The sequence below is a fragment of the Protopterus annectens genome, chromosome 6.part1 (genome assembly GCF_019279795.1).
Source record: "Protopterus annectens isolate FY-2018-M chromosome 6.part1, PAN1.0, whole genome shotgun sequence".
Classification (NCBI taxonomy): domain Eukaryota; kingdom Metazoa; phylum Chordata; order Ceratodontiformes; family Protopteridae; genus Protopterus; species Protopterus annectens.
Genome location: NC_056738.1, coordinates 81355626 through 81382297, shown reverse-complemented (window position 1 = coordinate 81382297; position 26672 = coordinate 81355626). Strand labels below are relative to the sequence as shown.

Genomic DNA, 26672 nt, shown 5'->3' with positions numbered 1-26672 from the left:
GTGCTCACTCTCTTTGGTCTTATCCCATTTTTTGTTGGACTTCTCAGATCCCTGATCTGAATGAAGAAAATCCTGCATAACTAAAAAGAAATTCAGCAATCTGCCAACAAATGCTATGGTACCAGGCACACCATACAAAGATCATAGGTGTCCCTGGATGGGAGTTTGTGGCTGTGTTTGACACTTTCAGAAGCTCTTTTCCAATTTATCTTTCTCCATATATAACAAAGAAATGGGAAAATTCTCACATCAATTATACCAATACCCAAATGATATATCACTATCTATAAAGATAACTAGGCGTATACATATATGCATATACAAAATATTTTTTTAATTTACTTGACAAGCTAGGGAGTCAATGGGTCTAACACCTGATGGCCCAAAGAAAAGAAAACAAGACTATAAAAAAGACTAAAAGGTGACAGAAATTTTTTTTAATTTCAATAACTTTGTTTAAGGCAGCTAACAAATACCAGAAGAAAAAGTCTGAAAAATATCAGCATAACAATATAAATAAGGAGAAAGGCAAGGATTCTGTCTGAACAACACAGTTGAAGCTAATGAGATCTAAGGGAAATTAGCAACCAGAGGGATTATAGGAGGGGAAAAATGTTAAAAAGTTCAAAGCTTGGAGATTTAGCATGGCCAGACTGAATCCAATAAGTGGCCCGGTACCTCATTAGCTGGACTGAATGGATGAGGTGAACAGAATCAAGATATTCAGCTACAAAATGCATCTAAAACAGCTATTCCATAATTGTAGGTCAGCACAGAATTTGACCACACTACTTCAGTCAATTCAAACCATGGCATTTGAATCATAACATGAAATATCTGAAAAAATGATTCTGGTGAAGTATATAGGATTTTTACTTCTGAAAAAATCAGAAAGATGTATGTTGACCACTGCTGTATTCTACATCAGGAACAAAAGTCATATACTCGAAAGGAAACACGCTATAAGGCCAAATGTCAGACCGTGACGTATTTGAGCCTTATGCACTTACTGCATTTGTATAAACATCTATATGCCAAATCTGCTTTGGGAGTTCATAACAACATAAGACTTTCAGATACAGCATGCACCTAAGAATTCTATTTTAAAGATTTCAATGTAGCTCAGTTCTGACTTTATCCTCATCACGAGTTACATCAAAGCATAGCATGTGAGCCATTATGCTGCAAATAAATGCTACATTTCTAGTGAAATTTACACAAATTTTACTTCTTGTGTAATGGCAACTCAGTAGAGATGGGCTCTAGATCAGTGCTATATTCTTCACCCACACAAAAAATGATACAACTTCCCCAATAAAAAACTAGTACAATGCAAAATTACAGAATCTGATAGTGAAAGACACAAACCTTTATACCTGGCACCTTTGTACTGAAGGTCACATATGCCAGTCCTCCTTTGAGAGATCATGGTAAAATTTACAGGAACTTAATAGCACCAAAGAGAGAAAGTTAATGCGTGGCTACTATTTTATCATTAAGGATTTTTACTGCAGCTCTGTGCTGAATTACCACCCTTTAGCTGTTTCAAACCATGGCATTTAAGCCAATATACATTGCAAATAAAAAAACAATTCTTCTAGCAAAATGCACAATTTTTTTTAACATCAGGTGTCATGAGAAAACAGTAAAACTATATTCTAAACAGTCATGTCTTCTGCATATTAAGCAAATGTTTTATACCCATTATCAAATGGGAACCAAATACAATGCAAAGTGAGAAGTCTGACAGTGAAAGGCCTACAAATTTTTCATTTAGTGCACATGTATGAAAGGTCATATGTCATTTCCCATATGAGAGTTCATTATAAAATTTACAGACAATTAGAGTTTGATACAAGGTAAAAGTTATATCTGTGACTGTTATTTGATCCTCATGGATTTTAATGCAATAAAACATTGAAACTTACCCACTACTTTGTTTCAAACCATAAAGTTTGAGCAAAGGCACGTTACAAGTGAAAAAAGTGCATTTTACAACATGCATAATTTTTGCTTTTGATGTCGCAGTCACTTACTAAAGACATATTCTGGCCTCAGCAACAGAATGTGGAACACTTGGTAATGCATCAAGCCAGATTGTGACAATAAAATGAGAGTACATATCTATGTCTAAGACACCATACCACAAAGTTCTTTGGCAGTGCTTGATGAAACTTTCACAGCATTATCTTTGGATACTCAGTATGCAGTGTAGGTATAAACAAAAGTTATGTACTTACCATAATGACAGATCTGGATAAACAGGTCCACCATAATCAACAGAAGGACTACAACCATAGGTCTTTAGTCAGCTTAGCATTTGAAACTTTCCCTGGATATTAGCTTCTCTCTTTCCCCCCCCAAATGAGTCTGCTGCCCAGATCTCTGTGAGGCTACACCAAGGAAAAAGAGAAAAACATAACCACAAAAGGGTCAAAGTCATCAAGAAGGTAACAGGAAGAATGGTTGGTATGCTGACAGAGATGAACCTGGTCATTCGATTTATTATTCATATTTGAGGTGAGGAGGACCTTCCTTGTGAGTAGCAAGAGAGTTCTAAGGTACTCCTCCTGGGTGGTCACTTTCATGGATACATACAACTTACAACAATGGACTTGAAAGAAGACTTGGATCTAAAGCTCACATGGAGTTTGTAACATATTGACATTGTATTTAGTGAAGCCAACACAGCTGTTGTAAAAATATCATCTGTAGATGCATTGCTGAAAAATGCTTAAGAGGTAGGTACTGGTGATGTGATACAGAAGGCAACAGTTTATTGCATTTGTCATAACATCTATTCTATTACAGTCAGTCATCTAGAAAAAGGTAATCTTGGAAACTTTAGAGCCCAGTTGTTCAAGTATACAAACCACTTATCTCTTCTTGTGGATCTGCTTCTGTCTATATATAGTCTGAGCTGTGTGCATCCATTCATATAGATCAAAATACATTGTTATGTCTGTTCAATTAAGAAAGAGTTCTGGTAGGTAGACAGACTGACTGAGGTTTGTTTTGGTGAGCACCTTAGGGATAAATGACAGATTATTTCACAAAGATATTCTATCATAATGAAAAATTAGGTATAGAACATTTACTTGCAAGGTTTGCATTTCAGAAAATCTTCACAATGAGGAGAAGGCTACTATGAAGAGCATTTTCCAAGACACAAGTTTCAACTCTGCACATGCAGTTGGGTCAATGGGAGGAATTTCAATTTCTCTCAGATAAAAAATAAAGGTTGTGGAGTGACAGCCTCTGGGATATAAGGCTGGATAAGGAAAAGTTCATTTTAGGGCTTTAAATACTTTTGCAGATGCTAAGAAGACAGAATTATCCCTGATGAAAGTCTGAAGTAACTGCCAGGTGTAAATTAATAGAGCGCTAACTTAATTCTGAGTCATAAAAATTGAGGTAGCTAATCCAGCACTGCACATAAGAGTACTGAAAGGATTCAAAAATCTTTGAAGTAGCCCAAATAGAAAAAGTGCCCATTTGTTTTGGACATTTTTCTAGTATTGGCCCTCTGGGCAGTAGTCAAGATCTGGACTATCCTAGAGGGGGATGAATATCTGTCTATTACTGGAAGTGGAATAACCATGAAATTAAGTGTAGAGACTGAAGGCCCTGGTAAGCGTTGTCGGATAGGTGGGTCAAGAGGGTCTTGGGGGCTCAGAAGTATAGATTTCTTTACACTGAGGCTTGAGCAGAGGAAACCACAATGGCTGAGGCCAAAATGGGGATATGAGAACTGCTCTAGACTTGTTCTGCCTGGTGTTCTCCATGGGCTTGTCGTATAAAGGGAAGCACAAAGGGCCCTGTGAGGATATTAGATATTATCTGTGCTAGCATGACTGGCTGAAGTTTCGCAAATAATTGTAAATTACCCTGTGTTACATATGCCAGCATGACTAACTATAATCTTATAGAAAATGTACATCTTTTGATTAGCAGTCTGATTTATTCAGGATGTTTGAATGTCAAACAGTGTTCTTCTGGCTGACCAAATGTACATTTTTTAAGAGAATTCTAAATGTATGTTATGCCAGACTCAGCTGACCTAGATGTGAAGTTATTGTGTGCCAGAGTTGGCAGAACAGAATATTCAGAACAGCTGTTTGTTTACTTTTCAAAGTCTGATATGAGAGAGAATGTTCATAGCAGCTGCATGTTACTATTAAAAATCTGCTATAAAAGCAGGTTCTGAGTCAATTAATGTTCAGTTGTTCAGTTATCATTCAGTTGTTTTACAGAGCTGTTCAGCAGTAGTAGTCCAGTTGTTTCCACAATAGTAGTTCCAGTTGCTGAGGACAGACAGCCTGGAGTGTGGACATAATTCCTCATCTTGGTTTGCAGAAGTAAGAGTATAATCTTACCTTGCTGAGTTATTTAGTTGATCTTCAGATAACAGCTAGTTAGAGGGTTTTCTAAAAATAATTGTGAAATTCATCCTACAGTATTATTTTTTTATATTTCCTGTGTGTGAAACTCTCTTGTTTATTGCAATCAGTTATTCAGTATTCACGTTTTAAATCCTTTTATTTATTATTAAATGTTTTACTACCTCTCATTGTGGCTTGTGATTTAGCAAATATTTTTAATAACTTGAGAGTATTTATAGTTACTGTAATAATACCAGGGCCATTCTGAAAAGCCTTACTGCTTGGGATACATGCTACAATTTGTATCAGTATCTATTTTACCCAATACAACTAACACCCCCTTTGAAGGGTACTGTGGTGTTTAACTGGTGGCAGCCATTACCATGTAATTCGAGCAAAGGAAAACATCAGCCTTTCACAAAAGTGTCTGTGTGTGAATATCAGACATTTAACAGTGCGTGTCAGATGTCTAGATCTAGGACACAGTGCTCTGCAGTGGTTAGTGTGGGGACACATTTGGGGACTTGGAATGAAGCATATAATCCATGCTCAGGTTTGTATCCTGTTCCCAGTGTACTCTCAAGGGGAAATTGTGTACTTCGATCCCTGCTTTTAGGGACACTCCCTTACTGAAGACAGTGGGGAGGACTGAGACTTTTTTCCTCCAAACACCTTTACTGAATTATCACTTATGACATAGCCAAATTTACATTCATATAAAAGTAATCAAACTATATTAACACAACAAACATTATACTTCACATATATTGCTATATATCATATAACCAAAGCAATATTACATAAACTATTCAATTCCAGCTTTTTTCTTTTTTTAAACAAGAAACATCTTTAATAAACCATCTCTTACTACACAAGCAATCATACATTTATATAAATAAAAACAAACCACACCGACACAATCATAGTTGCAAACATTTTACATCAGAAACTATACTGGCACACTCTCAGTTGCTAACATTATACATCACTTATAATCTACCAAATCTTTCTCATTCAAACAGTGCATATCTCATTTAAGTCCTGCTGCCTTTTAAACCTCATTCCTCCCTTGTATACATTGTTCCCACAATTCCCATTTTTCCTGTGTAGTTTGCTTCGACCCTTTTCTAAATATCTCAATTCCAGTTGTTTTATCTCTGTTATTATATTCACTACTTCCATTATAGTTGGTTTAGATTTTAATTTAAATTTTCTACTAATTGCTTTTTTTTGGTAGCCACCATTATTAGACAAAAAGGGCTTACCATGTCTAGGCAATCTCAATTCTGTATCATAGCTCAGAAGAATTATCTCCCTCATCAGACCAATCTACCCACCGAAGATCTCTAACACTGCATCCCTTAGGAAAATCTTAAAATCCGCCAAGTCACTGCACTCCCAGAAAATGTGTTCCCAAGTACCTCTTTCCTCCCTTTCACACCTCCAACATTTGCTGTCTGCCTGAGGAAAAATTCTCTGGAGTCAACTTGGGGTATAAAAATATTTATGTTGACATTTCCAGGCAAAAATCCTAAATCTTCTAGATTTTCTTGCATATTTGGGAGTCGTACATATATCTTCCCAATGCTTCTTTGCGAACTGATTATCCAATCTTGCTTCCCAATCCTTTCTAACTTCCTCTGATTGATTCTTATACTTATCATGCAACATTTTATATGGGCTACTAGTTATTCATTTTTAAATGGCAGCTTCTGCTAAAATTCTATTAAAAACTCTACTGGTGGTCTTCTTCGCTTAGGACAACCTATTTCTTTCTCTTTGCCTATACTCTGATATCAATCCCTGATAGAGAAGGCAATCTCTAAACTGCAGTTCAAATAAATTCTTGCCTTCTTCCCATTCTATCATCCTACATTTTCTAGTTATTTGCCCCCAATGCCTTGGTTCCTTTGCCAGTTTTCTCCAAAAACTTCCAGCCTCTTGCCTATGGTCTGTATCCATAATTGCAGTCATTCCTATTGGCAGAATCTCCTTTCTCCATTCCATTGTTGGTTTAGTTCTAAGAATAATTTCTGCTACTTTATGGATATAATATTCTGTATGATTATTGTTATTCTCCTTAAAGACCTGCATCCAAAATCCAAGGCTCTCCTTGTTTCTTGAGCTTCCCCCCTGTTTCATCATTATCCTTTTCCACTTTGAATTGTAGTTTTCTGCTTGCGCTATGTATAGGAGTCTTAACTGTGTAGCTCTGAAATACCTCCTCAAACTGGGTAATCCCAATCCACCCTGTTCTGTACTGGAAGAATCAGCTTATCCCACTTGACTCTTGCCATATTCCCCTCCCAGATGAAGTCCTGCAGCTCTTTATTAATTGCTATTCACTTTTCCTTTGATTGGTAAAAATATACCTGACCTGTGTATCAGACTAAAGGGATTAAAAACATTTTAACTGCTTGTATCTTACTATCCATATCCATATAACAAAGCTTCAATTTTCTCCATTTTTGTATTATCTTTTTTAGTCTCTTCCCACATATCCTGAGCTGCCACACTAGAATAAATTTTAATCCATACTCCTAAATACTTCATTTTATCATGTCCTCATAAATATGGATATTCCTGAACCAGTTCATGTGTAGGTACATAATTTAATGCTATTGCCTTTGTTTTAGCTTCATTAATTGTGCATCTCCAAAAGATATGAAACTGTCTCAAAAAGTTCCATAACACTAACGTCTTTTTCTGGTTTTGTCAGGTATAAAATATCATCTGCAAATAAAGCCAGCTTTTCTCGACTACCATACCAATTATATCCTTGAATTTCCAAGTACCTTATTTTCTTTGCCAATGGTTCTAAATATAATGCAAACAATAAGGGGAAAGAGGACTACCCTGCCTGGTTCCTCTGCTCAAGCAGAAAGTATCAGAGAGGGTCCCACCCCATTTAATTTTCACCTCTGATCCCTCCTATAGCCTCCTAATCAACTTTACAATTTTTTCAGGAAATGCAAATGCTTCCATTGCCCTACTCTTAAAGTCCCAGCTTACTTTGTCAAATGTTTTTTCTGCATCAAGGCACAATAGTAATGGTATTTTCTTACATTCTGTTTCCCTCTGGATCATCACTGTTCTGTTAATGTTGTCAAATGTTTACCTCCCCCTCCACAAAACCACAATGATCCATATCTATCAGGTTTGGCATTACTGCCGTTATTCTTTTAGCCATTATAGACATGAACACTTTATAATCATGGTTTAGTATTGAAATGGGTCTGTATGAAGGTGGATCTGATAGATCTTTGTCCTCTCTAGGTACTATAGCTGCCACTGCTTTTTTCCAGGACAGTGGTACTTCTGCTCCTCTTAAGATACTGTTAAACAAAACCTTCCAGATCTTTATCAGTTCTTTCCCTCCTAGCTTCCAAACTTCCACAGGTATACCATCTATTCATGGGGACTTTTTTGTAGATTGGTTATACATAATCATAACCAATTTACTTCTATCATAGCAGTAATTGAGCCTCATCTACCTCTAACCTTGACTTAATTGTTCCATAAACCGTTACGCTTGTATCTCTTTATTTTCATATTTCTGTGCTTTGTAGAGACTAATAAAATTACCAAAATATTTCTAATACCTCTACAGGATCTCATTACCTTCCCTGTTATAGGCTCTCTAAGTTTGGCGACAGCCATTCTTACTTTCTGTTGCCTGAGTCGTGCTAAAAAGCTTTTGCACTTTAGTGTTACTATCAAAAAAAAAGGGCCTTAACAGCAATTTTTCTAAGGTTGTGCATATTATCTAGGTAATCCTTTATTTTCTGCCCAGCATTCTGCAGTTGATCCTCTTCTTGCTCTGTGAGATCCCCTGCATTCTGCAGTACTTTAAGATTTGTCAGTCCCTCTAAATAATTCTTGTTACTTCTTAACCACAGTTCCCTTTCTTTTATTTCCACCCTATTTTTAAACTCCACTTTAATTTTATCCCACTTCCTAAGTATATTTGCAGAAGAAACTTCTATCTTCTCTAACAGCTCCTGAATAATCTCCACAGCCAATTCCTTGAATTCCTCTCTTTTCAATAGATAGGTGGGAAAGCGTCACTGTCTCACTTTTATTTCATTATCCTGTGCTTTTAGTTTAGCTATTATTGGCACATGATTTGAAACAGTTATCGGGCGAGTATCAAAACCTTCAAATAAATGCAAATTCTGTCTAGCCTAGACCAGTTTTTATATCTTGGGGAAAAATATGTAAATTCACTCCGAACTCCTATTATTGAATTCACATCTTCCATGCCAAATATTTTCATAAATTTCCTCAAAAATACAACCTTTGTTATATATTCCTTTATGGGGCCCCCAGACACATCTTCACTGTTGCAAACTCAAATTCCAGTCCCTACCTATAAATAATATTCTTTGCTGAAAACTGGTCTTTTCTCCTAGAATTTTCTTAAGCTCCATTATAGCAGTTTTAGGTGGAATGTAAATACATGTCAGTGTAATCCTCCTCCCTTGCCAGCAGCCCCTTAGCACTACAAACCTGCCATTATCTTTTTTATCTTCTATCACTACTGGAGCTCCTCTTGCAATTAATATAAGTACTCCACTTTTCCCTCCTCCCAGGTATTCTGCTGAATAACCTTTCTTTTATCAAATTTACATGTTCAGTTCTTTCTAAGTGTGCCTTCTGTAACACAGCTATTTGCACTCCACATTTTTAATATAGCACACTGCTCTTTCTTGTTTATATTTATCTCTAAGGCCATTTACATTTAAAGACATTAAGGAAAGCAAAGCATCATTGTATTAAAAAGTTATTATTGAGGATCGAGACTCTTTAGTTAATACTCCAGGGTAAAGAGGGATTGTCACATACTGGTGGCAGCAATGAGATATTTTAATTGAGCTTTTGTAGCCTGTGGGTAGTTGTCACCGAGGTGTGCACTCCCAACAGGCACAAGGTAAACGTACAGAGTTTCATTGTTACAACAGTTTTATACATTTTTAGTCAGTTTAGTCAGGGACAGCAGGCAAAGATGTCAGTGGAGGTTTATAGCAAGCTGTCAAGGAACCAGTTGGCCAAGATATGCGAAGCCAGGGAACTACTGATAGAGGTTTTCTAAAAATCATTGTGAAATCTATTGCACAGTATTATTTTCATATTTCCTGTGTGTGAAACTGTTTATTGGAATCAGTTATTCAGTATTTACAAGTTATAAATCCTTTTATTTATTATTAAATGTTTTTCTACCTCTCATTGAGGCTTGTTATTTAGTGAATATTTTTAATAACTTGAGAGTGTTTAATGCTTATTGTGATAATACCAGGGCCACTGAAAAGCCTTATGGGTTGAGATACATGCTACAATTTGTTTCAATATCTATTTTAACCAATATAACTGAAAACCCCTGTTAAAGTGTATTGTGGTATTTGAATGGTGGCAGCCGTTACCATGTGATTTCAGCAAAGGAAAACAACAGGTAAATCTGTGTCAGTCTTTCACAAGAGTGTGTATATGTGTGAATATCAGATATTTAAGAGTCAGTGTGTCAGATACCTAGATCTGGGACACAGTGCTCTGCAGTGGTTAGTGTGGGGTACCTGGAATGAAACATATAGTTCAGTGTCAGGTTTGGAACCTGTTCCCAGTGTACTCTTAGGAGAAATTGTGCACTTATCCCTGCTTTTAGGGATACTCCCTTACTTGAGACAGTGGTGAGGACTGAGACTTTTTTTCTCTAAACACCTTCATTGAATTATCACTTAAGACATAGCCAAATTTACATTCATATAAAAGTAATTAAACTATATTAACATAATACACATTATAGTTCACATATATTGCTATATATCATGTAACCTAAGCAACATTACATAAATTATTCAATTTTTAAAACAAGAAACACAATTAGCAAACCATTTCTTACTACACAGGCAATCATGCATTTATATAAAAGAAAAAACGCACAGACATAATCCTAGTTGCAAACATTGTACATCACAAACCATACTGACTCACTCCCAGTTGCAAACATTATACATCACTTATAATCTACCTAATCTTTCTCACTTAACTGTTACATATGTCATTTAAGTCCTGCTGTCTTTTAAACCTTATTCCTCCCTTGTATATATTATTCCCACAATTCCCATTTTTTTCCTGTGTAGTTTGCTCCTACCTTTTTCTAAATATCTCAATTTCAGTTGTTTTATCTCTGTTACTATATTCACTACTTCCATTATAGTTGGTTTAGATTTTAATTTCCATTTTCTAGTAATTGCTTTTTGGCAGCCACCATTGTTGGACACAAAAAAGCCTTACCATGTCTAGGCAATCTCGATTCTGTAACATAGCTCAGAAAAATTATCTTCCTCAGCAGACCAATCTGCCCATGCAACATATCTAACAGTGCATCCCCATCCCTCAGGGAATTCTTAAAGTCCACCAACTCACTGCACTCCCAGAAAATAAATTTGCAAGTACCTCTTTTCTCCCTTTCACACCTCCAACATTTGCTGTCTGCCTGAATTATCTGGAGTCTACTTGGGGTATAAAAATATTTATATTAACATTTCCAGGCAAAAATCCTAAATCTTCTAGATTTTGTTGCATATTTGGGAGGCATACCTATATCTTCCCAATGTTTCTTTGTGAATTGATTATCCAATATCGGTTCCCAATTCTTTCTAACTTCCTCTGATTGATTCTTATAGTTATGAAATATTTTATATGCTCTACTAATTATTCCTTTTTTAATGGCAGCTTCTGTTCTAAATTCTATTAAAAACTCTTAACAGTGGTGGTCTTTCATTTAGGACCCCCTATTTCTTTCTCTTAGTCTATGCTCTGATATCAATCCCTGATCGGGAAGGCAACATCTAAACTGCAGTCCAAATAAATTCTTGCCTTCTTCCCATTCTATCATCTTTCCCTCTCTAGTTATTTGCTCCCAATACCTTGGTTTCTTTGCCAGTTTTCTTCAATAAATTCCAGCTTCCTTTCGCCTATAGTCTGTATCCATAATTGCAATCACCCCTATCGGCAGAATCTCCTTTCTCCATTAGTGTTGGTTTAGTTCTTAGAATACTTTCTGCTACTTTATGGATATAACATTCTGTATGATTATCATTATTCTCCTTAAAGGCTTGCATCCAAAATCCGAGGCTCTCCTTGTTTCTTGAGCTTCCCCCATTTCTTTTTCCACTTTGAATTATAATTTTATGCTTGTGCAATATATAGTAACCTTAACTGTGCAGCTCTGAAATACCCCTTCAAACTGGGTAATCCCAATCCGCCCTGTTCTGTATTGGAAGAATCAGTTTATCCCACTTGACTCTTGCCATCTTGCCCTCCCAGATAAAGTCCTTCAGCTCTTTATTAATCACTATTCACATCTTCTCCCTCTGGTTGATAAAAATATGCCTGACCTGTGTACAAGTCTAAAGGGACTAAAAATATTTTAACTGCTTGTATCTTACTCTCCATATCCATATAACAAAACTTCCATTTCCTCCATTTTTGTATTATCTTTTGTATAGCCTCTTCCTACATATCCTGAGCTGCCACACTAGAATCATTTGTAATCCATATTCCTAAATACTTCATATTATCATGTCCTCATAAATATGGATATTCCTGAACCAGTTCATGTGTAGGTACATAATTTACTGCTATTGCCTTTATTTCAGCTTCATTAATTTTGTATCCCCAAAAGATTTGAAATGGCCTCAAAATGTTCCACAACACTAATTTCTTTTTCTGGTTTTGTCAGGTATAAAATCGATATTCATCAAAGATACCCACACCTCCAGGTTGGTGGCAAAGCACGAAGCATCGGAGACTATCCATGTGCAACTAACAGTGGGTAAAACTGCCTTCCAGTTTATAGCCTGCTACAGACCACCCTCCCAAACCCAGGAACCCCACTCGGCCTTCCTGAGAACACTGAAAAATATGAAGGTCTCTCCGAACACCATTATATTCGGCGACTTCAACTACCCAAACATAGATTGGGAGCATTACTCTAGCTCCAACACCCTTGCCCAAAGGTTCCTAGAATTCATAAACTCAAATGTTATGGAACAACTTGTTACCACTCCCACAAGAGGGGAAAACATACTGGACCTGATCATCACCAACATGGGGACTCCCATATCCCTCACTGGTAAGATCAGACCATAAACTGATCTCACTGGATATTCTCATCCCACCCCCACCCCCTGCCCAGAAAACCACAGTGAAAAACTTCTCTAAAGCAAATTTCACACTCCTCAAAACCGAGGTGGAATCCTTCAAAGCCCCGGCCTGTGGAAAATATGGCCCAGACCAGAATCCTTTATAAATGCATTCTATGAACACCTTCAGGACTGCATGGATCATGCAATCCCAAATAAAACCAAGACCCAATCCTCCAAAGGCAGACGACCTGTCTGGTGGACACCAGCCATAAACAAACTATACAATAGAAGGAGGAAGCTACTACATGATAGAGCAAAATCCCAAAAGGAAGGCATCTCTGATCAGTATTAGCAAAAACTAAGGGCACTCATAAACAAAGGCCAGCTTCGAGAGAAAAATTGCACAGGACACTAAGGATAATCACAAGGCTTTCTTTAGTTATGTTAGGAACCTGGGTAATTCCCAGATATGCTCAGAATTAGTCCAAAATGACAAAAATACACTGATCCCACAGACATTGCCAACATCCTAGCTGACAGGTTCAGCGCAAACTTCTCCCCTCCCACCAAAGGGCAAATATCTATCCCAGCAGAGTGCTGCCCCTGACATCTCAGATGCTCAGGTGGGAGCCCTCCAGCCTCCAAAGCAAAAACACAGCATCAATGGGACCAGACGGTGTCCCAGGCTGTGTCCTACATGAACTCCAAGAAGAGCTAAACCCAAACATAAAACTACTGTTCAATCTCAGCCTTACTACAGGATATGTACCCAAAGAGTGGCGTACAGCAACAGTTGTCCCTCTCCACAAAGGTGGTGCCTCAACGGACCCTGGAAACTATCGCCCCATAAGCCTGACTAGCTTGGTCTGCAAAGCTATGGAAAGGATCATCATGGACCTCATAAATAAAGATATTGGGGACCTACAGACACTGGATCCTACCCAGTTTGGCTTTGTTAAGGGCAGATCCTGCCTCATAAACCTGGTTGACTTCTTTGAAACAGTCACCAAGGCCATTGACAAAGGGAAGGTGGTCCACACAGCCTATCTGGACCTCGCCTTCGATACAATACCCGGCATTATAGATAAGCTCACCAGCTTAAATATAAACCCCTATGTCACTAGATGGGTTGCAAACTGGCTCAAGGACAGAACCCACATGGTTAGGATTGCTGGAGCCATGTCAGACTCCAAACCAGTTACAAGTGGCGTCCCACAAGGCTCAGTCCTGGGACCTCTCTTGTTTGGTATATATTTCTCAGAGGTACAGGCCAACACGGAAGGACTGTGGCTGACCAAGTTCGCAGATGACTGCAAACTGGGCACCAACTCTCCAGCCGAAACAAGCATCCTCCAAAAAAACAGACAACTGGTGCCAGAGCCATGGCCTCAAGCTAAACGCCAAAAAGTGTATAGTCATCCCCTTTGGCAAAAACACATATGTGATAATCCATTAAGTACAGAAGAAGTAATTAGGGACCTGGGGACCCAAGTTGATAGCAATCTCTCATTTGACAACCACGTGGCCAAAGTGGTTAGAAAAACATTTTATATAGCCCACCTAATCATGAAGGGATTCACATCTAGATCAGGGGAGGTCATCGTGCCTCTTTACTCATCCCTCATCAGGCCCATAATTGAGTACAATGCCCTTTTGGGATGTACCTTACCAAACACCTGCAGAAACTGGAAAGACCCCAAGCCGTACCTCACCAAGAGGATCAAAGGGCTCAAACAGATGCCATATGCTGCCGGTTAAAGAAACTCCAGCTCTACTCAGTGGCATACCGCCTGCTCAGAGGTGACATAAGGCCATGTCCAACCCGAATTAAGGGACATGCTGCACCAAAAAAAAAATCATCCCATCATCGAGCTACACCGAGAGACTTGAACCTCAGCACTGAAATAAATAGGACATGCTGAGGGACAGATTCATAACCCAGAGGCTCCCTTCACTCTGGAATAAAATCCCAGTCCAGGTTAGGCAGAGTCCCTCATTGACTCTTTTCAAGAGGAATCTTGATGAGTGGATGGAAGATCGGCACAGTATACTAACCTCGAAAAAGGGCATAGCAAAATTAATTTAAAATGGGTGACATACTCTGGCTAGGCTTATAAATGCCCTAGGGCAGATAGCCTAGTATGAACCTATGAACCTATGTCGTCTGCAAATAAAGCCAGCTTTTCTTGACTACCATACCAATTATATCCTTGAATTTCTTAATCCCTTATTTTCCTTGCCAATGATTCTAAATATAATGCAAACAATAAAGGAGAAAGAGGATACCACTGCCTGGTTCCTCTGGTCAAGCAGAAATTATCAGAGACGATACCTCCCACTTTAATTTTCGCCTCCGATCCCTCCTATATCTTCCTAATCAACCTTATAATTTTTTTCAAAAAATGCAAATGCGTGCATTGCCATGCTCATAAAGTCCCAACGTACTCTGTCAAATGCTTTATCTGCATCAAGGCACACCGATAATGGTATTTTCTTGCATTCTGCTTCCCTCTGGATCATCACTGTTCTGTTAATGTTTTCAAATGTTTGCCTCCTCTCCACAAAACCACACGGATCCATATTTATCAGTGTTGGCATTACTGTTGCCACTCTTTTAGCCATTATAGACATGAACACTTTATAATCATGGTTTAGTATTGAAATGAGTCTGTATGAAGCTGGATCTGATAGATCTTTACCCTCTTTAGGTATTACAGCTGCCACTGCTTTTTTCCACGACAGTGGTACTTCTCTCCTCTCTTAAGATACTGTTAAACAAAACCTTCCAGATCTTTACCATTTCTTTCCCTCTTAGCTTCCAAACTTCCACAGTAATATCTATTCATGGGGACTTTCCTGTAGATTGGTTATACATCATCATTTTAATCTCTTCTCCTCCTATCATAACCGTTAGTAATTGAGCCTCATCTATCTCTAACCTTGGCTTATTTAATTCTTCCACAAACAGTTATGCTTGTATCTTTTCTTCATTTTCATATTTCTCTGCTTTATAGACTCATAAAATTTCCAAAATATTTCTAATACCTCTATTCCTTGTTATCGGCTCCTTAAGTTTGGCGACAGCCCTTTCTACTTTCTGCTGCCGGAGTCTTGCCAAAAAGTGTTTTGCGCTTTAGTGTTTGTATCAAAAAAATGGTTACTTAACAGCAATCTTCTAAGGTTGTGCATATTATCAACGTAATCCCTTATTTTCTGCCTAGCATTCTGCAGTTGATCCTCTTCTTGTTTTGTGAGATTCCCCCTATTATGCAATACTTTAAGATTTGTCATTCCCTCTAAATAATTCATGTTATTTCTTAACCATAGTTCCGCTTCTTTTATTTCCACCCTATTTTTAAACTCCACCTTCATTTTATCCCACTCCCTAACTATATTTGCAAAAAAAACTTCTATCTTCTCTAACAGCTCCTGAATAATCTCCACAACCCATTCCTTAAATTCCTCTTTTCAACAGATAGGTGGGAAAGTGCCAGTGTCTCATTTTTATTTCATTACCCTGTGCTTTTATTTTAGCTATTATTGGCACATGATCTGAAATGGTTGTTGGGTGAGTATCAAGGCCTTCAATTAAATGCACATGTTCCTGTGAAATGCAAATTATGTTTAGCCTAGACCAGTTTTTATATCTTTGGAAATAATATGTAAATTCACTTTGAGCTCCTACTACTGAATTCACATCTTCCATGCCAAATATCTTTATATAAATTTCTTCAAAAATATACCCTTCTTTGTTATATTTTCCCTTATGGGGCCCCCAGACACATCTTCATTGTTGCAAATCAAATTCCAGTTTCCACCTATAAATAATATTCCTTGTGGAAAACTGATCTTTTCTCCCATAATTTTCTTAAGCTTCATTATAGCAGTTTTAGGTGGAATGTAAATACATGCTAATGTAATCCTCCTCCCTTGCCAGTAGCCCCTTAGCACTACAAATCTGCCATTATTATCTTTTTTATCTTCTATGACTATTGGAGCTCCTCTTGCAATTAATATAAGTACTCCTCTTTCTCTTGTCCTGGGTATTCTGCTGAATAACCATTCTGAAAACCTTTCTTTATCAAATTCACATGTTCATTTCTAAGTGTGCCTCCTGTAACATAGCTATTTGCAGTCCACATTTTTAATACAGCTCAGTACTCCTTGTTTGTATTTATCTGTAAGGCCATTTACATTTAAAGACCTTAATGAAAGCATCATTATATTAAAAAGTTATTATTGAGGATTGAGACTCCTTAGTTAATGCCCCGGAGTAAAGAGGGATTGTCACACATTGCTGGCAGCAGTGAGATATTTTAATTGAGCTTTTGTAGCCTGTGGGTAGTTGTCACTGAAGTGTGCACTCTTGACAGCAACAAGGTAAACATATAGAGTTTCATTGTCACAACAGTTTTATTCATTTTTAGTCAGTTTAGTCAGGTAGGTTTATAGCAAGCTGACAAGGAACCAGTTGGCCAAGGTGTGTGAAACCAGGGAACCACAGATACTTAGAGGTTTTCTAAAAATCATTGTGAAATCCATCCTACAGTATTATTTTCATATTTCCTGTGTGTGAAACTCTGTTGTTTATTGGAATCAGTTATTCAGTATTTACAAGTTTTAAATTCTTAATTATCATTAAATGTTTTTCTACCTCTCATTGAGGCTTGTTATTTAGTGAACATTTTTAATAACTTGAGAGTGTCTATGCTTATTAGGACAGCACCAGGGCCACTCCAAAAAGCCTTACTGCTTAGGATACATGCTACAATTTGTTTCAATATCTATTTTAGCCAATATAATTGAACCCCCCTTTTGAAGTGTACTGTGGTATTTGGCTGGTGGCAGTCATTACCTTGTAATTTGGCCAAATGAACACAGCAGGTAAATCTGTGTCAGTTTTTTCCAAGTGTGTGTATGTGTGTGAATATCAGACATTTTACAGTGAGTGTGCCAGATACCTAGAACTGGGACACTGTGTTCTGCAGTGGTTAGTGTGGAGACTCGTGGGGGCTTGGATTGAGGCATACAGTCCAGTCCCAGATTTGCAGCCTGTTCGCAGTGCACTTTTAGGGGAAATTGTGTATTTCTATCCCCGCTTTTAGTGGCACTCCCTTACTGGAGACAGTGGTGAGGATTGAGACACCTTAGTTATTGCCCCAAGGTAAAGAGGACTCGTCACAGGCTCCATGTGCCACTTCCGGAAGACAGCATCTCAGGGCCATTCTCCCAGTGTAGAGACAATGGAAAAGTTGTTGCTGTTTTCCATTGAGGATGTAAAGGCAGCACAATAAGGCTTCATCCAACAAAAGTAAAGCTTCCACTCTACTTACAGGTTGATGGCCACCAAAGAAGCAGTATTAAGAACAGACTGTGCCTGTCTACCAAATAAGAAGGCACCTCAAGAATGTAACTGGAGAATCATAAACCATTTTGTTGACATAGCCCATTCATGTACTTATTTTCTTGACAGGTAGGATAGAAGCTGTGATACCCCCCCCCCCATTTGTTTTGTATGATGCCAGTGATATGTTGTCAGTATAGCTAGCCATCGCCTCCTGTGGGAATGTGGAAAGACTTGCAGTGTGAGGAGGACTGCCCTCATCTCCAGAGAACTGATGCGCAAAGTGATCTCTGACTGAATATACACCCTGTGAAGTCTGTCCTTGACAATGCCCAGACAACCCCTGGGCACAGGCATCTATACTGACAGCAGGTTGAGGAGGGGGAGTTACAAAGTACTGCCCACAGTCTGATTTTGCTGTGTCTGCTCACCATTGGAACTGCAATGTGCAAGATCTGAGCATTGTAACCAGCTGTTATGGGTGTCTTCTCAGAAAACTGAACTTTCAAGGTCCATTGTAAAACCCTCATGTATAATTCTGCAAATGGATCAAGGAAAACTGCTACTGCCATAAAATCCAGTACTCTTAGACAAACAAGATTTGAGACTGCTTGTGGCTGCATCATTTGAAAAGTCAGGCTATACATGCTCCTTAATGTCTAGTAGGCCTTGAGCTCTTTCACCAACCCTATGAAACCTATAAAGCTATTTGTGCAGCCTCCTTACACTAAGGTATTCCACAGTATTGCAATGCACAAGAAAACACTACAGCAAACAACATTCATTACAACAAGCAGTATTTCTGATGATGACAAAAAATATCAAGTATTCCTTTTCCTTATGTTTGGTTAGAATATTCCCCATTGGGTAATGCAAACACTATACCAAATGATACTGCAATGATGCAAAATAAAATTAAAATACTCCTCTTGCCTATACTTAGCCATGTTTTTGTACTATCAAATCAGACAGTGTCTAACAAGGAATCAAGACCATGAATCTGTATGTTGCTTTAGCATGCCCATCCTTTTTTGTAAGTGCAGCTGCATGGTAGAATTGATACAGCCTAGATGCTATGGTGTTACACAGTACTGCAGCATCCAGATACAAACATAATGCAACAAGTGGTAATCAAAACCATGTAAATAAAGAGAAAATCTGTTTTCCTATACTTAGCTGTTATGTCAGATTATTGGGCAATGCAAAATTGTACCAAGTGAAATATTCTTGTTGCCTACATCTGGCTAGTAAATCTATAAGGTATGAAAAATAGTGTTTATCAAATAATCAGTGTTACAATGGCATAAGTTACTTGCTCATAATTTATTTACATGAAAGTTATCTACTCAATAGAATTAATACAGCTTTATGATGCCAAGTATAGAACTAAAGCACCCTTATGTCAACACGCTGCACCAAATACAAGCTGTTATGATGAAAAATAAAGTGATGTATTCTTATAACTTATGTTTGGCTACTGGTTCAGACACTGCTGCTTGTAAAATAGTGGTAACCATAATGTTGTATGCTGCTTCCTACTAATCATCTTTTTATAACTGCAGTTGCATGCCATTTTTAACAGCCTTCAGATTTTAGAAGTACTGTGAGCAGTTTATCAACTATAACCTCTAAATGGATCACTGAGCTGTGTGAAACAGTGCATCAAATGAGGTTTATAATGATGTCAAATAAAGTGACACACACTGTCAGGTTACAGACAATAATGCTTGTCAAAGAATCAAACACAATATTGCTATATGTTGCTTCTTCATGATCATCTATTTCCCCACATGTGCACATGCACAATAAAGTTAGTAAAACATCCAGATGGTAAGGTATTCCATAGTTCTAAAATACACTTTACACCAGTTTTTCCATCCGGATCTTTGCAATCTGTAGGCTTATGTTTGAATATAATTTCACACTATCAGGTAATTCAAAACTGCACCAAACAATCTGCAATCATGTAAAATGCAACATTTCTTTTGCATATATTTAGCTATTACAACTCACCATCAGGTGATATTCAGTAATGCTTGCCACAGAATTAGACAAAAATCTTTTTTTTTCACATGTGCATTAGCATGACAGAAGCAATACAATCTCCAGATACTAAAATGGCCCTTGCATGCCTGAATGAAAATAACATTCAGAAATGCCAAGAATAGCAAGTAAAGGACAATGAGTTGCTCTGCAGTATTGACATTTTGACTCCTGTGACAGCCTTTTTTTTTTTTTTACTTTACCACAATAATTTATTTTATTTTACATTTGTTTACCAGGGAGGTCAGACTGGATAGAGCATTCCGTTTTCAGTGGAAGCCAGGGGAGAAAAGCTCCAGAACAACTGCTAACATATTATACACAAGACATTTACATGAGCATTGTGGTTTACACATTCACTTATAAAAATATAGCAGATAACATATGATTGCATAAGATATTTATATAAGTATAGAAGTTTAGACATACAATTAAAAGTATAGCAGGTAGTAACATTTGATAGTTCATACAGTATGGAAGAGATAATCTTGAAGATGTACTGAAGATAAGACAAGAAAGGAAAACTAAAAAAGGAGGAGAATATAAACAAGTTCATATGAGGTACATTGACATTTTAAGGGAAACCTTTTCAACTTAGTCTATGGGAGAGTTAGTGGGTATAGATGGGACAGTGGGGAGTAGGTGACAGTGAGTTGGTAAGTAACGTGTGATAATATATAGTGCATCTGTGAGAGTTTTAAAGGGGAGGTTGGATAGTGGGTAGGGGAAAGGAGTTAGAATATGTCAGCCAGGTGCTTGGCAGTTACAAGTAACATGTAATAATATATAGTACATTTGTGGGAGTTTTAAAGAAGAGGTTGGATAGTGGGTAGGTGAAAGAAGTTATAGTAATAATAATACATTAACAAAAAAAAAAAAAATAATTTAGTACTATTGAACATGCCCTGGCCCGAGGCAGCATTTCTCGGAGTGGCATCTTTCATTAGTCATGGACTTGTCCTCTAGTCACCAACAGATCATATTTATTTATTTACTGGCAATTGTTTACTGGGATGGTCCCGTGGGCCATGAAGAGCCCATTTTCAGCAGAGGCCAGGGGAGAAAAGCTCCATAAAACATAGACCATTTAACAGTGTTAATAATGTGAAAAGTTACACAAAAAATATAACATTATACAGACAATATGAGCTTTACATGAAAAAAATGCAAAGAAAAAACATTAGAAATGTATTCTTAGGATTATAACAACTTAAAAGAAAATTGAAAGTATAATATGCAAGAATTTACATTGCAGATGTAAAGTTATCTGAAGATACTTAATTGATAGAGAAATTTGGGATTTGAGTACATACACAAAGAAGATACAAGTCAGGTTATGAAGGGAGGAGGTTCAGTACAGGTAAAGATCCAGTTAGTAGAGAGGTATTCATACAAAGAAGTTTTGAAAGAAGCATGACTCTGGATGGTATGAATTACTAATGGAAGGGCATTCCAGGCTCTGGCTACAACACAAGAGTAAAGTAATTGGCCTGCAGGTAGGTTGGGCTTCTGGACTTGCAAAAGGTGCCGTTTTTCAGATCTAAGGGACCTACTGGGAAGACAGTGGGTAAATAAAGAGCTTAGAGTAGGACAATCTGAGGGGATGAGAATCATTTTATGAGCTGTAGTTAATTGCAGATAGTGAAATAGTGTGGGAGTTCAAGACAATTTACAGAGTATTGTTACCTCACAGCAAGAGGTGCTCCCGTTCGATTCTCGGCTTGGCTTTGGAGTGCCTTCTGTGTGGAGTCTGCATGTCCTCCCCGCGGTTGGGTAGCGTTCGAAAGACATGCGTGCATAAATGGGTGTGCCTTTGTTGAAGGTTGGGCATCGAGCTGGCACCTCGGCATTTCGTAAAAATCTACTGCCAATCATTAGCGGACTGGAGTTCCGCTGTGACGACCCCTTACCGGGAAAAAGCCGAAAGAGATGTGCAGTGGTGGGCAGTGTGTCTAGAATTCATTGCGAACTTGGAGATCTTGTTACAACATATTTTGAGTTTAGTTTTTATTTAGAATAGCAGATTACTAAGCAAGGGAGCACCGTAGATGAGAGACGAAAGCAGATTATTGGTGGCAAGCACTTGTTTAGTGGAAGGAGAAAGGAAATGTTTATGCCTGTAAACAATACCTAGTTTTTGATGTGTTCATCAGTTATTACTCCTAGAAGTTAAGTGTGGCAAACTACTTTGAGTTTTGTGTTACTCTGGGGAAATTATTGTGAACTGAGATTTGTTTATGGAAGTATTTTTCTTGGGGTGAATAACATAAGTTTGGTTTTGTTGGGATTAAGAGACAAATGATGATTGTATAACCGTGTCTCTATGGTAGTAAATTCTGACTGAGTGATGTGTTCTAAATCTGGTGGTGTCTGTGCAGCATATAATAGTAGAGTCATCTGCATATCGTATGAGAGACCCCTGACTGAATGAAGAATGAAGATGATTAATAAAGACACTGAACAGGAGTGGCCCTAATATAGAGCCTTGGGGAACACCGGTAGAGGTATGAAGATATGGTGATAGAGAATTTTGCCATCTAACTGCCTGCTGTCTATCAGATAAGTAACTGGAAAATCAGTAAAGAGAGGGGGCTGCTAGACCAGTGTTTGAGAGCCGAGTTATCAGAAGTGAGTGAGATACTGTATCAACTACTTTTGATAAATCTAGAAATAGGGTGGATACAATTTTTCCTGAGTATCTGGCCTTATTGATGGTGTTCATGAAGGATATTAAGGCAGTTGTAGTGCTATGACATTGTCTGAATCCATATTGAGTTGATGATAGGACTCAACATACTGGCTTGCTTTGATCTATTCATCTGCATACCGGCCTACTACAAGATTTATGTGACTGAAGTAATGTGTTGTGTTTGTGCATGTGTATTAACCAAAACAGAAAAAGAAGAGTGGAGAACAATCCTGTAATGGGAATGCAATGCAATTATTTGGTCAACCCTGTCTTTCACATAAACCAAAAACCAGCTGCTAGTTCTCACAAGGTAAGAAAGTCAGCCACTGATGCATTCTCCATAGTAGGAAGAGGAACTGTGAGAGGGGAGCTCACCGATTCTAAAGTGAACTACACTGCTGAAGGAAATAGCATGCATCCGTGTGCATGTGCTATATGCCTATGTTATCACTTGTTTCTAGTTCTGGTCCCTAAAGCAAATTAGCATTTTTCATTACAAATGAATGGCAAGGATATGGTCAATGCAAGACATTTACCCAGTTTTATATTTTTTTATGCTTTCATTTCTATAATTATTCAGTTGTCTTTAATAACTGGCAAAAAAAGGAGTACACCACATACAATGATACAATTTCATTTGACCTTGTAGACATTTCAGAAGCACTGCATGTATGTAAAAACTTGCCAAACTTACCAACAGGGGTTGGCTCACTTAATGCACTATTTTCTGCTTTAGCAAAGGTGTTCTTTTGCGTTTGAAGAGAAACCTTTAAAGTAGACGAATTAAAACATCTTGTATCTGGTACTACAATCGGCTCTTCTGAAATCCAATGAAATGTTTATTCTATTTTAACATAATGGAAGCATTTCATACTTAAATATTACATAGGTAAATTTAAAAGCCAACTTCCTCTATATAGCACATTAGCATAATGACTAGTACACGTACAATACAGTTCCACCATTCAGACTAAGAAAATTTTTCTTGGTTTACGGACATTATTACTATTTCTTCTTACAGCACTGAATCTTACTAGGACCATAAATCCGAAAGGAAGCACTAAGACATAACATACACATGAAAACTTGCCTATAAATGCTTACCTTTCCTCTAAGCACAAAATATGCATCTTGAGAATTTGTACTTGGAAAAACAAAAGTCAAGAAGAAAAGTGGCGCACTACATGGGCACGTACAGGTTCTTTCTTAAATTCTGTCCTGAAGGTATAATGGTAGGAAAAAAGAATGTAGAATCTTCTGGAACACATTAAAGAAGCACAAGATGATGTGATGAAAGCTCTTTTTTTAATGGCACCTGCATAGGACTGTGATGCCACCACTCCAATAGAGGCCAATAACTCAGTACTACCAATATCAGGTAACGGTGATAGCAGTAGCAGAAGTACAGCTGTTTAAGTAAACTTACCAGATGTTCAGATGATCACTACTGCAGTAGCCTTAGCAATATGGGTTACATATTGCCAAAGATATATGAGCTGGCCAGCTTCCAAACCTTCACTGAACCTTCCACATGCTCAAACCATAAAGCAGCCACAGCTGAGCTGCCTAAAAGACAGGTTTGAGCACCAAGCCCTTCAGAGCTTTCATGCCAATGAGAGAGGGAGATTGAACCCTGAGAGGCTATACCTATATATGTATAGGTGTGCGTGCGACTCAAAAAACTAACTGGAATAGGGAGTGGCTACTGAAGCAGTGATCAAATATCTGTTTGTTATGGTAAGTTTACTTACACAACTGTATTATGTTAATCATATTGATCACTGTTGCAGTAGCCTTGGCTATAGGAGTAGATTACCCTAGCTTACAACATTTGGGAGGTGAAAGGGGAAGGGTCCTGGAGCTCCTGGAGAATGGTCTTAGCAAAATCTGATCTAGACCTAGAGAAGAAATCAAGCTTGTAATGCTTTGTAAATGTACAGAGGACCAAGTTGCTGTTTCTACAATACTTCTAGAATCCAACCCTTTCCAAAGATGATGTCAAGGCCCTGGTAGAATGAGCCTTGACCCTGCCTGGAATATTGTTGCTGAGAATAACAAAAGGTAATACCCTGACACAACTATTTGGAAATAGTCTCTGTAGAAACAGGTTGCCCCTTCTTACCTTCACAAGAAATGAACAACTGATCCGAAGATCTGAAAGATTTAATTCTGTCAAGATAGTACTAGAGTTGTCTGTGGGCATCCAAGGTATGGAGTATCCTCGCTCCCTCATTTTTGGATGCAGTAAAGAAGACAGGAAGATGGACAGTTTGGCTAAAAGTCAGATACCACTCAACATAGAAGGATTAGATCTCAATGAAACTATCTCTTTGGAAAGCAATATAGGGTAAATTCAATATAAGAGCATATAACTCAAGATACTCTTCTTGCAGAAGTCAGAGCAGTCAAACACATATTAAGAACCTCAAGTCAGCCTGATGAGCTGGTTGAGATGGAGCAAGAGTTAGATTCTCAGTCTAGAGCCACCAGCTTTCTTAGAGATCTCTTATGCAAAATCCCTTTCCAAAACATTTTCACATGAGAATGCAATGAAAGAGGGGGATCCATGGGTGGGCATGATAAAATGGCAGACAAATTAACCTTGATAGAGGAGTAAGGAAGGCCATAGGATAGTAACGCACAAATATTTAAAAAACAGGGACACTAGCACTAAAAAGATACTGGTTATATTGTTGGCACCAACTAGAAAACCTTTTCCATTTGTCAATATATGATTTTTCTAGAAGCAGGCTTTCTTGCCTCCTTTAATACCTGCTGCACATTGTTGCTAGTAGGTGCCCGAAGGGAATTAAGACCTGATCATCCAGGCAGTCAGAAGAAGCTGACCAGGGCCAGGGTACATCAAACACCCCTGTTCTAGTTTGAGTAGATCCTTTCTGTAAGAAAGCTTGTGGCAATTGCCCCTGACCATTTCCAAAAGGAAGAGTCACAGTTACCTGGGCCAGAAGGCAATCCCCAGTCACCATAATGATCTTAGGGGGTTCCTTCTGAATCTTCTGAAGTACCCAGGATATCAGTGGAAGTGGTGGGAAAGCATACAGGAATATTCCTGTCCAAAGAAAAGAAAAGGTATCTGTCTTCTAGGCCTTATTTTATGGAGTTCTGCAGCAGAATTTTGCTACCTGCTTGTTCAGACTGCAGGCAAAGATCTACTTGTGTAACTTCCCACAGATGGATCAAATCTTGGAAGATACCATGGTCTATTTTCTATTCATAAGGGACTGCCTTTGTCCTGCTCAGCTTTTCTGACACAATTTTGTCTTATGGGATGTAGGATGCATGTAGTTTGAGACTGTGCTGTAAAGCTATATCCCAAGCTAACACAGCTAGTCTTCAAAGGGTGTAAGACCTGGCTCTCCCTTGCTTGTTGATGTTGCACATTACTGTGGTATTGTCTGGAACAACATAAAGAGGTCCAGAGACCAAAGATGATTCATACAGCTGAATGTCTTGATTAGAGCATATATTTTAAATTTATGTGCTTGCATCTGACATTTATATGCAGCTCCCCAATCTAAGTCTAAAGCTTCTGTGGTGACTGACTGTTTGGGATCAAGGGGGAGAAAGGGAGACCTGGATTTAGGGATAATGGCGGTCTTCCCCAAGAGATGTCTCTTCTGACAAATCACAGAACTGGAATTTGAAAAGAAAATGAGTGTTGGTGCTGGGACCAAAGAGACTTCAGATACCATTGTATCTTTCTCATGTACAGTTTTGCCAGAGGTAACATGAAAAATCATAGATGACATGAGACTCAAAATCCTGAGGTATTCCCTTGCAGAGAGATTCAAGAATGGAAAACCTGAAAATAGATCTAGCTATAGGTCTAATTTTCTTGTGGGAAAAAAAGCTCTTTGAATTGAGTTGTTTAGCAGACAGCCCAGGAACACAATCCTGTGTGATAAGAGTCAAAAAAAGACTTCTGAATGTTTTCTTGGAATTCCAGTTTGTGCAATAGATGTCTCATGTGGGAGGTTAGCATAATGACATGGGGGTTGGCATAATGCTTAAGGTGTTTACCTTACAGGCACAAGGTGCAGAGTTTG

General features: G+C 38.1%; 1 protein-coding gene across 2 annotated transcripts in view; it reads right to left on the bottom strand.

Annotated features, from left to right (window-relative positions):
• ERICH2 (glutamate rich 2) overlaps window positions 1-26672 on the bottom strand; it is a 948280-nt gene that overhangs the window by 255425 nt on the left and 666183 nt on the right. For both annotated transcript variants that reach the window (XM_044075511.1, XM_044075512.1), the window contains one exon: window positions 23300-23425. In XM_044075511.1, coding sequence (XP_043931446.1) covers window positions 23300-23425 — 126 coding nt within the window. The remainder of the gene's footprint in view (window positions 1-23299; window positions 23426-26672) is intronic.